The sequence below is a fragment of the Manis javanica genome, chromosome 7, assembly GCF_040802235.1.
Source record: "Manis javanica isolate MJ-LG chromosome 7, MJ_LKY, whole genome shotgun sequence".
Classification (NCBI taxonomy): Eukaryota; Metazoa; Chordata; class Mammalia; order Pholidota; family Manidae; genus Manis; species Manis javanica.
Window position 1 is genome coordinate 125,552,742 of NC_133162.1, and position 17,253 is coordinate 125,569,994.

A 17,253-nucleotide genomic window follows, 5' to 3' on the forward strand; every position below is an offset into this window, starting at 1 on the left:
AACACTTATGTTGTTTCTATGTCTTGACTATTATAAATAATGCTGTATATGGCAGGTAGAGATATCTTTTCAAGATAGTGATTTTGTTTCCTTCAGGTATATACCCAGAAGTGGAATTGCTGGATCATATGGTAATTCTATTTTTAATTTCTTCAGGAACCTCCATGCTGTTTCCTATAATGACTACACCAATTTACCTTCCCATCAACAGTGCACAAGGGTTCTCTTTTCTTTATATCTGCAACAACACTTGTTATTTCTTGTCATTTTGATGACAGCCACTGTAACAGGTGTGAGGTGACAGTTCATTGTAGTTTTGATTTGCATTTCCTTGATGACTAGTGATTCATGTACCGGTTAACTAGTTATTTGTATGTGTTTGGAAGAATGTCTATTCAGTTCCCTTGTCCATTTTTTAATTAGATTGTTTTTTATTGAGTTGCATATTGATGGCTTACATAATTATGCAATATATGGCTTTTTCTCTTATGTTAGTACTCGAAATAAAAATATGCTGAAGATGTTTTATTAAAAAGCAAATTCTTTGCCATGTGACATCCTATGGCTTGAGAATTTAATTTCGACCTGTTTCTTGGTATATTTCTTTCTGAATTTCAAACACAATACTTATGATTGGAAAATAACATGTAGTAATTAACCTTTTATTAATATTGTTTAGTATTATGTTTTCTTTCCATCCTAGAAGAGTGTAAAAAAAAGTAAAAAAATCATTGATTTATCCAGATTCTACGTCTTCCATGTTTATCAGGTATGTACAGCATTATAATATTCTAAATACTATACAGTTTTAGCTTCTTATCAAAATATTTTCTTGTGCTTAACTTTTCATGTGTCATATTTATTATGCTTGCAACACAGAATATTAGGTATAATGACATACCTTAATCAAAATAGTAAGCACTCCTTCTCTTCAAAAACTCATATAGTTAAATATTGAAATAGAAGCATTTGCCCCAAATCAGAATCTTGCTATTAGATTTGGCTGCCTTTTCCTCATTAAAAGAGCTGTTATATTTTAAAAACCTGCTCTGATAGAGAGAGAAAAAAAAGTCCCATTATCAAAAACAAAGACTTGTAAAAGGTAGTGTTGAACATAAATAAATGGCTTTTGTTCATGAGAAGCTAAATCTATTTTGTGCTTTGAAAACCTAAGAACAGATTGTATCCCTTAGATTGTTAGCAAAGAAATGTTTTCATCAATTAACATTCTTTGCTGAGAACAGTTTTTTCCAGTGCTGGTTCTCAAATAGGCCTGCCCAAAGGACAATTCCTAGGCTTTTTTCTTTAATGCCTTAGAGTATAATAATTATAGCACACCAGTTCAGAATGATGGCAGAAAACAAAAAATACCACATTCCAAACAGATAATTTCCTCGGAGAAAAAGTTGTCCTAGGTAGCCATTCCTAAAAATTTCCTGAAAATCACGTCACCCACAAATTCTACTAGTCTTGCTAGTCATTATGTTTTTTCCCTACATTTATATCCCTGGAGGATGGAAAAAGAAAGGCCAGGGAATAGTGCTGTTGCAAAAGGCTCTAAACTGTAACGCACCATTCCACTCACCCAGAACTATTCCCCCACCTCAGCTTTATCCTTTCTTCTTCCAGCCTATACTAAAGAATTACCATTTTTATGAGTGTCTATGTTGTGCGAGGCAATAATTGCCAATATTTATTGAGCAACTTCTAGGACCAGCCACTCTCCTAACAGCTTTATCTGTTTCATTCATTTCACCCTCACCTTTGGGTAGCACTGTTCTTCCTATTTTGCAGAATAGGAAACTGAGGTCAAAGATCATACAGGGACCAGAGTGTCTGTATGGCAGAGACCATACAGATGTATACCCGGGCAGTGTGGCTCCAGAGCCCAGGCACCAAACTGTTCTACCCACCTCAGGGAAGGGAGACAACTCCCAGATGGTGCTCCTCAACAACACACAGAAGTAGACCTGTGTAATACTATTTTAGTAAACACTTGCTTCCTTATAAAGTAAGAGTAAGGTCCTAGATGAAGAAAAAGGAAGGCAAGATATAAGAGGGAGTAAAAGGGAGAGGCATGTCTAGCACAAAGAAAAAGAAATAAGTCTATTCAAAGATAGCTTATGGAAAAATGAAAACAAAGAGAGTGGCAGAAATAAACTTCAGGACTATCACAAAGTGATAAACATTTTTGATAAATTTCTTTCCGAAGTAAACACAGCCAAGATTTAGAATGAGATCATACAGTATTTCATTTTACACATGAATTAACCTAAGCCCAGAAAAGATTTTAGTGTGACACATTTTACAGATGAGTAAACACAGGGCTAGAGAAACGAAACGCTTTGTCCAAGACATGAAGAAGCAGGGAGCACAGGCAAGGCTAGAACGCAGCCAGACCTCGTGCCTGTTAGCTCGGTGCTCTCCCATCAACGATACCAAACATAATTTGTCAACTTTTAAAACACGGAAGTAGTGGTCAAAAGATTTTGACTAAATTTCAAGAACATAAAAAAGAATTACAGTGTATACATATTGAAGATTAAATACAAAATACCTGAAGTTATTATCTTCTCAATAGTCAAATAGTATTATAGGAGAGCAGTGTAAATAAAGTAGACATTTACAATGGTAAGGAAGCGAATTCTTGGTATAACCGCAAACATTTTTCCTCTAATATCTTATCCTATAAAATTTTTTTTAACTGAAATTATTTCACTTTTGGAAAACTTAATTCACACACAAATATATAGCAAACACAGAGCAATGTCTAAATCATTTTAATGTCTTCTTTATTAGATAAATTGATAAGGTTGGATGGAAAGAGTCTTAGGCTAGGAATTTCTATTTTTTTTTTATTAAGGTATCATTGATATACAATCTTATGAAGGTTTCACAAGTAAAACAATGTGTTTACTACATTCACCCTTATTATTGAGTCCCCCATGCCCCACTGCAGTCACTGTCCATCAGTGTTGTAAGATGCCACAGAATCACTATTTGTCTTCTCTATGTGTGTCCTGTGACCCCACACACACCATGTGCACTAATCATGATAACCCACAATCCCTTTCTCCCTCTCTCCCCACCCTCCCTCCCTCACACCTCCCCTTTAGTAACCACTAGTCCCTTCTTGGAGTCTGTGAGTTGGCTGCTGTTTTGTTCCTTCACTATCGCTTCATTGTAATACTCCACAATGAGGGAAATCATTTGGTATTTGTCTTTCTCCACCTGGCTTATTTCACTGAGCATAATACCCTCTAGCTACATCCATGTTGTTGCAAATGGTAGGATTTGTTTCTTTCTTATGGCTTAATAGTATTCCATTGTGTATATGTACGAGCTCTTCTTTATCCATTCATCTACTGATGGACACTTAGGTTGCTTTCATATCTTGGCTATTGTAAATAATGCTGTAATAAACATAGGGGTGCATAAGTTTTTGAATCTGAGTTGTTTTCTTTGGGTAAATCCCTAGGAGTGGAATTCCTGGGTCAATGGTATTTCTACTTTTAGTTTTTTGAGGAACCTCCATATTGCTTTCCACAATGGTTGAACTAGTTTACACTCCTACCAGTAGTGTAGGAAGGTTCCCCTTTATTCGTATCCTTACCAGCATTTGTTGTTCCTAGTCTTTTTGATGTTGGCCATCCTAACTGGTGTAGGTGATATCTCATTGTGGTTTTAATTTGCATTTCCCTGATAATTAGCGATATGGAGCATCTTTTCATGTTAGGTGGGTATTATTATACAGCCAGTTTTAATGCTGGTTTGTAATCTCTAATATTGTTTTCAGTTCTAAAATTCTCCAATTTTAGAAAATTGATAACTGAAATAAACATTAGCTTAATATATTAAATTTAAGTGCACTTCATATCTATCAATAATCACCCTAAATGTAATGGACTGAATGCACCAATCAAAAGACCTAGAGTTACAGAATGGATAAAAAAGCAAGACCCATCTACATGCGGCCTACAAGAGACTCACTTCAAACCCAAAGACATACACAGACTAAAAGTGAAGGGGTGGAAAAAGATATTTCATGCAAACAATAGGGAGATAAAAAAGCAGGTGATGCAGTACTTGTATCAGATAAAATAGATCTCAAAACAAAGAAAGTAACAAGAGACAAAGGAGGACATTATAAAATGATAAAGGAGTTGGTCCAACAAGAGGATATAACCATTACAAATATTTATACACCCAACATAGAAGCACCCAAATATGTGCAACAAATACTAACAGAATTAAAGGGGAAAATAGGATACAATACATTCATTTTAGGACACTTCAACACACCACTCACTCCAAAAGACAGATCAACCAGTCAGAAAATAACTAAGGAGACAGAGGCACTGAACAACACATTAGAACAGATGGACCTAACAGACATCTACAGAACTCTACACACAAAAGCAGCAGGATACACATTCTTCTCAAGTGCACATGAACATTTTCCAGAATAGATCACATACCAGACCTCAAGAAGAGCCTCAGTAAATATAGAAAGATTGAAATTGTACCAAACAGTTTCTCAGATCACAAAGTATGAAACTAGAAATAAATTGTGCAAAGAAAACAAAAAGGCCCACAAACACATGGAGGCTTAACAACATGCTTCTAAATAATCAATGGATCAATGAGCAAATTAAAACAGAGATCAAGCAATATATGGAGACAAATGAAAACAGCTCAACACCCCAACTTCCTTGGGATGCAGCAAAGGCAGTTCTAAGAGGAAAGTGTATAGCAATACAGGTCTATCTTAAGAAAGAAGAACAGTCCCAAATGAACAGTCTAAATTCACAATTAATGAAAATAGAAAAAGAACAAATGAGACCCAAAGTCAGTAGAAGGAGGGACATAATTAAGATCAGAGAAGAAATAAATAAAATTGAGAAGTATAAAACAATAGAAAAAAATTAATGAAACCAAGAGCTACTCTGTGAGAGAATAAGCAAAACAGATAAACCCCTGGCTAGACATATCAAGAAAAAAAGAGAGTGTACACACAAACAGAATCAGAAATGAGAAAGGAAAAATCACTATGTACACACAGAAATACAAAGAATTATTAGAGCATACTATGAAAAAGTTATATGTTAACAAATTAGATAATCTGGAAGAAAAAGATAACTTTCTAGAAAAATACAACCTTCCAAGACTGACCCAGGAAGAAACAGAAAATCTGAACAGACCAATTATCAGCAAGGAAATTGAATTGGTAATCAAAAAACTACCCAAGCACAAAACTCCCAAACCAGATGGCTTCACTGCTGAATTTTATCAGACATTTAGAGAAGACCTAATACCCATTGTCCTTCAAGTTTTCCAAAAAGTAGAAGAGGAGGGAGTACTTCCAAACTCATTCTATGAAGCCAGCATCACTCAAATACCAAAACCAGGCAGATACCACAAAAAAAAAGAAAATTACAGACCAATATCCCTGATGAGCATACATGCAAAAATATTCAGCAAATATTAGCAAACCAAATTCAAAAATACATCAAAAACATCATACATAGTGGTACTGGCAGAACAGACTCCTAGATCAATGGAATATAAGAGTCCAGATATACAATGGAGAAATGACAGCCTCTTCAACAGCTGGTGTTGGCAAAACTGGACAGCTACATGTAAGAGAATGAAACTAGATTACTGTCTAACTCCAAACACAAAAGTATACTCAAAATGGATCAAAGACCTGAATGTAAGTCATGAAAGCAGAAAACTCTTAGAATAAAACATAGGCAAAAATCTTCTGAACATAAACATGAGCAACTTTTTCCTGAACACATCTCCTTGGGCAAGGGAAACAAAAGCAAAAATGAACAAATGGGACTACATCAAACTAAAAAGCTTCTGTACAGCAAGAACACCATCAGAACAAAAAGGCATCCTATAGTACGGGACAATATATTCATAAACAACATATCTGGTAAGGGGTTAACATCCAAAATATATAAAGAGCTCACATGCCTCAACATGCAAAAAGCAAGTAACCCGATTAAAAAATGGATGGAGGATAAGAACAAACACTTCTCCAAAGAAGAAATTCAGATGGCCAACAGGCACATGAAAAGATGCTCCACATCGCTAATCAACAGAGAAATGCAAATTTAAACCATAATGAGATAACACCTCACACCAGTTAGGAAGGCCAACATCCAAAAGACAAGCAACAACAAATGCTGGCGAGGATGCAGAGAAAGAGGAACCCTCCTACACTGCTGGTGGGAATGTAAATTAGTTCAACCATTATGGAAAGCAGCACGGAGGTTCCTCAAAAAACTAAAAATAGAAATATCTTCTGATCCAGGAATTCCAGTGCTAGGATTTTACCTGAAGAAAATAAGATCCCTGATTCAAAAAGACATATGCACTCTAATGTTTATTGCAGCACTATTTACAATAGCCAAGAAATGGAAGCAACCTATGTGTCCATCAGGAGATGAATAGATAAAGAAGATGTGGTACATATACACAATGGAATATTATTCAGCCATAAGAAGAAAACAAATCCTACCATTTGCCACAACATGGATGGAGCTAGAGGATATTATGCTCAGTGAAATAAGCCAGGTGGAGAAAGATGAGTACCAAAATATTTTACTCATTGGTGGAGTATAAGAACAAAGCAAAAACTGAAGGAACAAAACAGCAGCAGACTCATGGACTCCAAGAATGGACTAGTGGTTACCAAAGGGAAAGGGGATGCAGAGGGTGGGTGGGAAGGGAGGGAGAAGGGAATTAAGGGGTATTATGATTAGCATACATAATATGGGGGGGCACGGGGAAGGCATTATTGCACGGAGAAGACAAGTAGCGACTCTATTGTATCTTACTATGCTGGTGGACAGTGACTGTAATGGGGTATGTGGTGGAGACTTGATAATAGGGGGAAATAAAGTAACCACAATGTTGCTCATGTGAAATCTTCATAAGATTGTATATCAATGATTCCTTAATAAAAAAAAAGTACTTGACCTGTGAGATTATGACATACTACCTAACATAAGCCTATGAGAAAATTGTTTATAGAGGCTTCAAAAAAGGGAGGAGTTGATAAAATGATGATTATGTCATTTATGGTCTTTCAGACTGTGTTTTAAGTCAGAAGTTTTTACCTAATGTTAACAAATAGAAGGAAGCAAGCAAAAGGAAAAGGTTAATGTAAAGTGGAAATGAGGAGGCTTTTCCTGAGATAAACTCTTAGATGCCAAAGACCCCCATGTTCATGGTCAGGTACCGGTACAATAGCATTCTCATATTAAAAGTTCAAAAGTTCACATATATTACATTTTTTAAGTTTAGAAGCCAATAATTAATGTGGTAAGAATGGAGAAATATATTGTCTCCCCAGTTTCATCCATGTGGGGCAGACGTAGTAGAAAAATAAGAGGCTTTTCCACAGCCAAACAGTAAATCATTGAAAGCCTAGGATTTTGAATTCAGGTTTTCTTTTTACTATAAAAATGTATTAATTCTATGTAGGTGGACATCTTTCTTTTCTCAAATTCACTACTTTATAGTAATTCCCTTGGCTTTATTTCTATTGTATTTTTGTTATTTATGTCTCACTTCCAAATCATTTAGATGTGTCAAAAAACTATTCTTCTTCATACCACTTGAGACTTCATTGATGTCTCTCAAGTTGAATCACAATAATGATCAGCGTCCCTGATGATGTTAGAGATTCAAATGTGACTGGAGGTAGATGATCTAAATATCTTCAAAACAAAGAAAACAGCAAAAGAGTAAGTTTGGAATGTAGTTTTCCAAATTCTTATTTCTACCACCTGGGGTAGACAGAAGAAACTAAAAGAACACAAAACCAAACAAATCATAACAAGAGGGAAAGAATGTATACTTTGTCCAAAGATAATTTTACTAAAACTAAAGTCTCCAAACATTCTCTATCACACCTCTATTCCTAAACATTTTTGAGCATATGCTCCTAAAATTATTATAAATTCTTTAAGTATATTATGCTAACATTATATACATTATAAAATGCAAATATAGAAAAATTCATAAGTATAATAAAAAATACATTGTATTGACATATACAGTAGTGATAATTTTAATAAACTGCAGTGAGAGCTATATAAAGGAAAAATGTTGCATTATTTGAAAATCTTGCTTTAATACTTTATCACACAAGGATTCAAAATCAAAGGTCAGTTTATTCCCATTCTTGGTTATAATGTCTGTAATTGCTAAAATCGATACCACAAAAAGACATAGAAGACGTGTAAAATTGGCTTCAGGTACTCAACTGTGATACTCAAATTTCAATTCCATCCACCAGTTATACAAAGGTTGTAGTTTAATCATTTTCTCTAGTAAATATCTGATTTTCTGATGTCAATCAGTTTTCCTTGCAAAGTGTTTTCTTCTCTAATGTTTAACAAATGGGGTCTAAATCCACTGAACTGCGATTTTGAAGGTTTTCTATCATATTAGAAAATTGTTTCCAAATTTATTAAGTGTTGATATGGGAGTTTTAAGATAATGTACTTACATCATTTTTAACTACTCATAATAGCTTTATCAGGATCTAATTTACAGTCTCTAAAGGTGCATACATTATAAGTATACAATGAAATTATTTTTAATGAATGTACAATTGTGCAACTGTCACTACCATTCAGTTCTAGAACATTTCCATCACCTGAAAAAGTTCTCCCATAATCATTTGTATTCAATCTTCCCATTCCAGCCCAAGGTAATCACTGATCTGCTCTCTGTCCCTACATTTTTTCCTTTTCTGGAAGTGTTGCATAAATGGTATTATACAACATGTGGCTTTTGGGGCTGGCTTTTTTCCTCTTGGCTTAATATATTGTAGGTTTATCCACATTGTAGTATTAGTTCATTATTTTTATTGTTGAATAGTACTCCATTGTGCCATGCTTTATATAATCATTAGTTGATGGACATTTGAATTATTTTCAGTTCTCTTCTTTATGAATAATACTGCTGTTATTCAAATAAAAATCTTTGTATGGACATATGTTCTTATTTCTCTCAAGTGGATTTTTAGAAGTAGAATTGCTGGGTCATATGGTAAGTTTATATTTATATTTTTTAGGAAACTGTCAAGTGGTTTTCCAAAGAGGGTATACCGATCAGCAATTTATGAGAGTTCCAGCTATTCCACTATTAATTTTTTACCTTACACTATTAATTTTTTACCTTACACCCATTGTAGTAGCTGTTCAGTTACATTGCATTGTGGTTTTAACATGTATTTCCCTAATGATTAATCACATTGAGTATCTTTTCAAGTGATTACTAATCATTAATATAATTTTTGGTAAGATGTCTATTCAAATATATTGCATGTTTTTTTTAATTGGGTTGCTTACCTTCTTACTTTTTATATTTAGAGGTTCTTCTATAGTATAGTAAGTCCCTTTATCAGACTATGACTAGCAAATATTCTTTCCCAGTCTGTGGCTTAACTTTTCATTTTCTTAACTAATGTCTTTTTGAAGGACAAATCTTTTTTTGGTATTAGTTCTAATTTATCAATTCCTTCTTTTCTGGATCACGATGTGGCATCATTTCTAAGAAATATTTCCCTAAACCAAAGTCACCAAAATTATGTACTATGTTTTCCTCCAAAAATCTTCCAATTTTAGTTCTTACAGAGTTAACAGTTCTTACAGAAATCTTACAATTTTAGTTTTTAGGTCTATGATGTATATTGAGTTAATTTTTCTGTATGGTATGATGTAAGAGTTAAGTTCATTATTTTGCATATGGATGTCCAATTTTGCCAGCAGCATTACTTGAAAAAGACATTTTCAATCATATTAGAAAATTGTTATACAAAGATTGTAGTTCAATCATTTTCTCTAGTATATATCTGACTTTCCTGATGTCAATCGGTTTTCCTTGCAAAGCGTTTTTTTCTCTAATGTTTAACAAATGGGGTCTAAATCCACTGAAATGCTTTTCCCCACTAAACTACTTCAGCATCTTTGTTGAAAATGCATTGACCACAAATGTAAGAACTTATTTCTATACCTTCTACTTGATTTCATTGACCTAAATGGCTATTATTATGCTAATACTATATTATTGTAACTTCATAGTAAATTTTGAAATTGAATATTGTTATCCCTCCTTTGTTGTTGTTTTTGGTATTCTTGTTCCTGTGCAAGTCCATGTTAAGATTGGCTTGCCTATTTCTACAAAATTGCTTGCTGGAATTTTATTAGGGATTACACTGAATCTATAGATTAGAGGCCTTCTTTTCTAAAATTATTCCTAAGTATCATATTCTTTTTCATGTTATTATGAATGGAATTATTTTCTTAAGTTCATTTTCAAACTGCTAGTTCTCAGCATAAAATACAACTATTATATATTAGTCTCATACCTTGCAACCTTGCTGAATTCATTTATTACTTCTAGTATTACTTTTTCTTTTTTGTATATTCTGTAAGAGTTTCTATATATAGGATCATGTCACCTGTGAATAAAGATAGCTTTAATTTCTTTTTCCAATCTATATACTTTATTCTTTCCTTATTACCTCTAGTATAATGTTGAATCAAAGAGATGAGAATGGATATGATTTATTCTTAATATGAGCAGGAAAGCATTGTCTTTTACCACAAATGTGATGATAGCTGCAGGTTTTTCACGGACAGACTTTATCACATTGAGGAATTTCCCTTCTATTGCTAGTTTGTTGAGCATTTTTATCATGAATGGGTGTTGGATAGTGTCATTTGCTTTTTTCTGTGTCTATTTTCATCATTTTTTTCTCTTAAAAATCTACTAAACTACAGTAAAATATGGCAGTTCTTGACTTCCGGTTCCTGACAAGATGATGTACTAGCAGGTACATATTGATTTGTTCCCCCCCATCCAATCCCACAGATGCACGGAACCTATAATCAGCCATGTGGAAGCCCTGTGATCACAGTCAGCTGACCTAATGGGTAAAGTTAACAGGGGCCCAGGAATGCAAAGGGCTAGATGCCAATGGTCAGAGGACAGGATATGGAGAGAGCTCTTGCATGTGATTTATTTTTTCTCACTGCTCTAGTCAGCTTATTGCCACCTTGATGAAGCAGACAGATAATTCTGGAATTATGAGAATAATGAGGTCATATTTTCCAAGAATTAATTTTAGGGGAAGAATTTCAAATCTAGTATTTTAAATAGCACTTTAGTGTGGTGATCATTTGATGTTCCAGGGTTGGACTATGTCAAGGGCTACTTTACAAATGGAGATTGTTGGCTTGCCATGTACCCTGCATCTGTCTGACAGCATTCTTTTGCTTGGGTTTTGAGCTGGCAGCCATATGGATCCTGTTAATAGGCAGCACATTTCCAAACTAGGTCCATTAAGGGGACTATCACCTTCATTTTTGACTGATAGTTCTGCATGATATAGAATTCCTGATTGACAGGTTTTTTTCTTTCAGCACTTTGAATTTGTCCTTCCATTTCTCTGGTTCCCTTTGTTTCTGATAAGAATTCATCTGCTAATTTTATTGTGGTTCCCTTGTACATTATGAGTTATTCTTTTGTTGCTTCAAAATTTTCTCATCTCTGTCGTTCAGCAGTTTATGATTTATAGTCAGACTAAGTTTTAGGTCATTGCTTCTTCAGGTATGTTTTATATGCCTTTCTGTTTCTCCTATCCTTCTTGTACTTCCAGCTATCCCATAACATTCTGAAGTTCTGCTCATTTTTCTTCAATCCTGTCTTTTCTTTCTGTTCATCTGATTGCATAGTTTCTGTTGGTCTAGAATTTCCATTTGTTTCTTTTTCATAGTTTCTATTTGTATTGAGAGTCTCTATTTGTTGAGTCATTTCCTTTAAGTTTTCTAACATATTTACAGTAGCTGTTTTAGATTACTTGTCTACTAAATCTAATAAATGGTCGTACATACCATGTCCATTGGAAAATTGTTTTCCTGAATTTGGGTCATGCCCTCCTGGGGTTTTTTTGCATGTCTCAAAATTTTTTATTGAAAACTGAACATTTTAGATAAAATATTGTAGCAATTTTGGACTGAGTCTGGTTTTCCTTGAGAGGCTTTTTAAATTTCTAATACTTAGACTTCAGAATCTGTTTCCTCTGAGTTGTGGGGCTACTGATGTCTTGGATAAATTTTCTTCTCTTTTTATTTTTTAGCCTACTTCTAATTAGTGTAAATATATAAAATAAATACAAACTCTGATATTTTCATCCTTAATCAGTGGTGTGGCAAAATGATTCTATATAGAAAGAGCAATTATATTGCTCATTTTCTCAGAGTTCTTCCCTAGCTCCCAACTTCACAGGAGGAGAACTGAACTTGAGGAAAATGAAGCTGTGAGGTTAGAAAAGGTGAAGAGTAGGCACCATACAAATAAAACTACCTAACTCAACTAAAATTGGCAACATTAGACTGAGCATTCACTTTCTATTCTTTATTTGTTAGAAATTTTACTCTTCATAGTCCAATAACATGACTATGATATAGGTTTCATTTTATTGCAAAATATTTGCATAATAGAAACAAAGAATCACTCAAAGCAAACCAGGAAAAGAATGTTAGGGGTAATTAGAAGAAACAGAAACCTCACAGAACAGTAAAAAATTAAGTATATTCTGGCTTCATGAGGAGACTAGGAACCCAGAAAACATCAGGATCAAGGCAGCTGCTCTCTCTGGCTCATTTGTTTTCTCAAATCCAGATTCCCAGAAGAATCTGATTGCACTGCTACAGATCATGGTCAATGGTCTGCCAGGGAACTGGCTACATTTGAATCAAGTTCCCACTGGAATTGATACCACAGCCACATACATGGTCATGACATATGCAGGGTTTTTACTTCAAGGGCTGTGGATTTAGGTATTTGGAAGTGTGTCTATTACACTTACCAGATGTCTGAAGCCTTTCTGCTTTTATGAAGTTAAATTCTCATGATTCCACTGAGTTCCAAAAAACAGAGCAACCTGGATACTTTAGATGGAAAAAAATGTAGGTAACTCTTATTTAACTTGCTTAACAAAGCTGAGTCTTAACTGATTTCCCCAATATACATAATTTTATACCCTTAGCTCTGAATATAACTTCATGCCTAAGCACATGCAGCCAGTCCTTCTCACACAGGTCTCGTCATCATAGAAGGACAGACACCAGTCCTGGTGTCATTAAGATCTGAGGCTTTTCTCTCTTAGGAGGCTACATTGCACAAACCTATACTCTGCTCTGCCATGTGTTACCTCACTTTTGCACACTGACCCTCTAATCCCATCTCTTCCTAACTAGCTCCCAACATTACTGATTCCAACTTTTCATTGCTTTACCTCTAATTCTTCCAAGGACTAAGGAAAAAAAAGGATGATTGAATGTTGACTTTTCTTAGTGTGAGAGGCACTTCAGTATTCCAAGGCACTGTGGAGGATATAGACATGATTTCACATGAATCCTATCTTCTGAGAGAGAAGGCTCATACACAAATAACTACACCACGATGTACAGTATTAAATGCCACAATAAAATACTAAGGCAGAAAACTACACTCTACAAGGGGAGGAAATTTTCAGAAATGTTTGCACAGGTGACTGCACTGGGCCTCTAAGAGCAGAGGAAAATGTGCATATTCAGAGAACAGTCTGGAGATGGGACACAGTCAATCCTGAAATCCTTATCAGAATTATTATGAAGTTCTAGCAATCCTTCACAGGACTAGTTTATTCTTCTGCTTTCTTTCCCTTATTTGCCACATGCCTCTGTTTCATCATTTTTTTTAAAGACAAATACAAAAACACAATTGGTGAACTTTTGGAGTTCTATCTTCACTGCCTCACCTTCTCCCCACAGGCATGGAAGAACAGAAAAAGGGACTGTCCCTGCTCACCTGTTTTCCTTGTTGCCTCTGCTGTTCTTTTTCAGGAACGTGTTACTAATCAGAATGGGTAAATATAAAAATAACAAATATTGGAAAGACACAAATTTCCATAATCATGAAAGGTTCATGTTGACTTCTCTCTAAGATGATAATTGAAGAGTCCCTTTCTGCTGTTTACTTTTCTTCTTGAGGTTGGTGCTCACCAAACCTCTTCAGTCTTTCTAACCCTGACCTAAATGTCTGTTAGCCAGAGCAGAGGCCCCTCTTCCCACCTCTCCTTCCTAGCAATTATACCCACCAAGGTGGTCTGGTTAGCAGATTAAATGCTTCTTCTTCTCAAATAGGTCATTTGCATTTCTATCGACCCTCAGAGTGAGAGACAATTTTACCCTTCACTGGAAATCTGGAACTGAGGCACTGCAATTAGCAAGTGAAGGGCACTTTTGTAAGAAAGAACTGTATTGGCAAAATGAGTTAGCATTTTGAGGAGAAAGCGCTCAATCTTCAGAATCATTTCAGTTGTATTCAAGGGCCAGAAATAGAGGTGTAAAAATGGAAGTTTCAAGAAATTCCCTTCAGACTGTTTTTTTGGTGAAAAGAACAGTCAACAGATGGAGATGGAGGTGAGCTATAAGGAAGGTGGTTTTACAATAGGTCAGATATTTGTAAGGTGTAGGAAAAAAGTTTTGGAGGAGAGGATGTAACACATGGTCTAAGAGAAAAATTATGATCAACAGAGGAAAATCCTGAGGAGGGATGATGGCCCACATTTAGGAGCCCAAGTGAAGTATGAGCTTAGAATAGAAGGGGGGCACCCTTTCTCAGCCAGAACTGAAGGAAGTGATGAAGTGTAAAAATTGAGGCTAAGATTTAGGAAAGTTAAGTAGATGGTGGATTGAGGTGGATGCCTCAGTCAAGTTTGGTGCAAGATCATTTGCAGAACTGGAAGAAGACCTAGTGGAGGCTGGTGGAAAGCAGATATAGGGCAGGTTTGGGAGAAGTGCCCTGGATAAATGTCCTGGATAATCACCTTTCTGATGAGGAAAGGAATTTAGAAAATCAGTGAAGACCCAAAGACGTCTGTATAGCATAAACTTTTAGTGGGACAAAGTGATTTCTTAACCTTATGCACAATGCTTGGTAGTACAGGAGCAAATTCAAAAGAAACCTTTCAACTGAGTAGAAGAATTACAATAATAAGATGTTAAATGACAACATTTGAGGGGACTATATTCGCAGTGGATTTTTGTAACATTTTAGCCATTATAAACATGAAATAACAATATCAAAATACTCATCAAACATGACTCAAGAAAAATACGAAAGGAAAAGATTGTATACAAAAAATTTGTTCTTTTCTTCTTTTTATGCAGGAGGCAAGAAAAAAGGAAAGAGCAATGTTTTCTTCCCACTAGACACATCTTCCACTCATTCAGTATTACTAAAATATTTGAAAACCAAATCATTGGTATCTTCCTAATACATTAAAAATGAGTTTTACTTATAAAAATTTGTATTTTACTTTTTCTATCTACAAACACACACATACACACGAAAGCCAGAAATCAAAAGCATCATGAGCTAATTTCTATGACAGCAAGCCTTGAGACAGCACTCCATGGCCCGTTTACTTCCCAACTCTGGAAATATTTAGGGGTAACACACATGTTCAGCTGTTTTGTTCCACAGTTTAACCCTGCATAGGATTGTCAATGAAGTTCAAATTTTACTACAAAATGTGAGAGCTGTTTGCTAATCAAGGGACCATATTAACAAGTCTCATCTATTTTTGTTATCTGCACTTATGATAAAAACCAATTGCAAAACATATTACCCAACTTAAAATTCAGGACAGTAGTTAGACATATGTAGCTTGCACACACATTAATTTGTTTCTCTCAACAAAATATTTGTAATTTCCAAAATCTTATCAGCCTTTTCACACAATATGTTCCCTCCAACTTGAAGGGCAGTAACATAAACATCGTCTTCTTACTAAAGGGATTAGTATAAAAATGGCAGAATCACCAAAAGTAGGAACCTCATAATATCAGTGGCTATAGAGTAATATAATGCTTAAAAACCTACTATTTTTATTAAGTCTCACTGATAGCCAGTATGTAAATATGAACATTACTTACAAAAAACAATTGGTATTTTGTGAAACATACAAAGTGACTTTAAATGAAAGCAAGGGACTTGTTATTAAAGCTCAAGATTTTTGTGTGTACCGATTCCATACCTCAGTAATTTCCTTTGTACTTTTAGAGATAAACTGGAAAAATCCCAAGACAAAATCCATCAGCTGTAATCTATTTCCTTTACTCTCTTGTGAAATGACAAGGTATGAAGGACTGACTCCATCAGCTGTTTCCCCACCTATAAACTCTTAGGGGCAGGGGCATGCACCTGTCAGGCTCATGGTGCATTATGCACACACAGGTGAATGTTTAATAAATATCACTCATTGAAGAGATTAGAGGTTTTCTTTGGGTAGCAGGGCGCACAAAATCTTGTTTTGACCCAATGACATCCATTATACTATATACCTCAGCCTGTTTCCTTATCAAAATAGCATCCAAAGGTAATCCCTGAGCCTCCTTCCGTAGCGCTGTAACTTTCAGACACAAAATAGTGAGGCAAGATCCATTCCAGGGAAGGGGTGTGGTTGTGAAGAACAAGTAGAATTCAGGTGGATCAGTGACGCCGGGAAGAAGCAGCAAAATTAAAGGATGGGGTGTAAACTCACCTGGAGAAGCAGTAGAGGCATACACGTCAAAGGTCAAAGGGCATAGCCTCAGGGGCTTCCTAGAAGCAGGAAAAGTGGAACGCCCACTCCTAGGCGTTCAGAGATTCGTATAGGGACTCAGCTGATCTTGCCTTTGAGGTCAGGGATAAACCCCACCCTGCACAGCTGGGGTTAACAGGAAGACAAAGCAAAAGCTGGCCCAGATTTCAGTCAGCGCTCTGGAGTATCCCCGTACTTCTTTTTCCAACCCCCTCCAGCGCCCAAAACCAGAGATACCTTCATCCTCACTCCGCACCTTCTTCAGGCCCTCTCGCGCTGAACAGCATCGGTCTCTATGGCGACCTGATATCGCTGTCCCTATTGGCCTGTTCAATATGAGGGCCAGGCCAATGGGAGGCCCAGTCTGCCCCTTCCGACCAATGGCGTTGGCGAGGAGCAGGTCCGGAGACGGCGGCGTGCTGACGTTCCCGGGAGCCCTGGGCTGGCCGGGCAGGCGGGCTGGCTGCTGGCGGGCGGCGGCGGCGGCGGCCTCTGGGCAGTAGAGGGGGCTCCGGGGCTGAGTCCTCGACGACGCCGGCCGCGGAGGCGGCACCATGGGCACTGGGTAGAGGGGCAAGTTGGCCACCGCCGCC

The 17,253-nt window shown here is 36.1% G+C and overlaps 1 protein-coding gene across 3 annotated transcripts in view; it reads right to left on the reverse strand.

The window, feature by feature from the left end:
- CCDC148 (coiled-coil domain containing 148) overlaps positions 1–17,216 on the reverse strand; it is a 220,580-nt gene extending 203,364 nt beyond the window's left edge. For 2 of the 3 annotated variants that reach the window (XM_073241513.1, XM_073241514.1), the window contains exon 1: positions 16,898–17,216. In XM_073241513.1, coding sequence (XP_073097614.1) covers positions 16,898–17,216 — 319 coding nt within the window. Of the gene's footprint in view, positions 1–16,621 lie in introns of all 3 variants that reach the window. The other variant, XM_036996140.2, reaches the window with a different exon arrangement.
- Between the last annotated feature and the right edge of the window lie 37 nt (positions 17,217–17,253).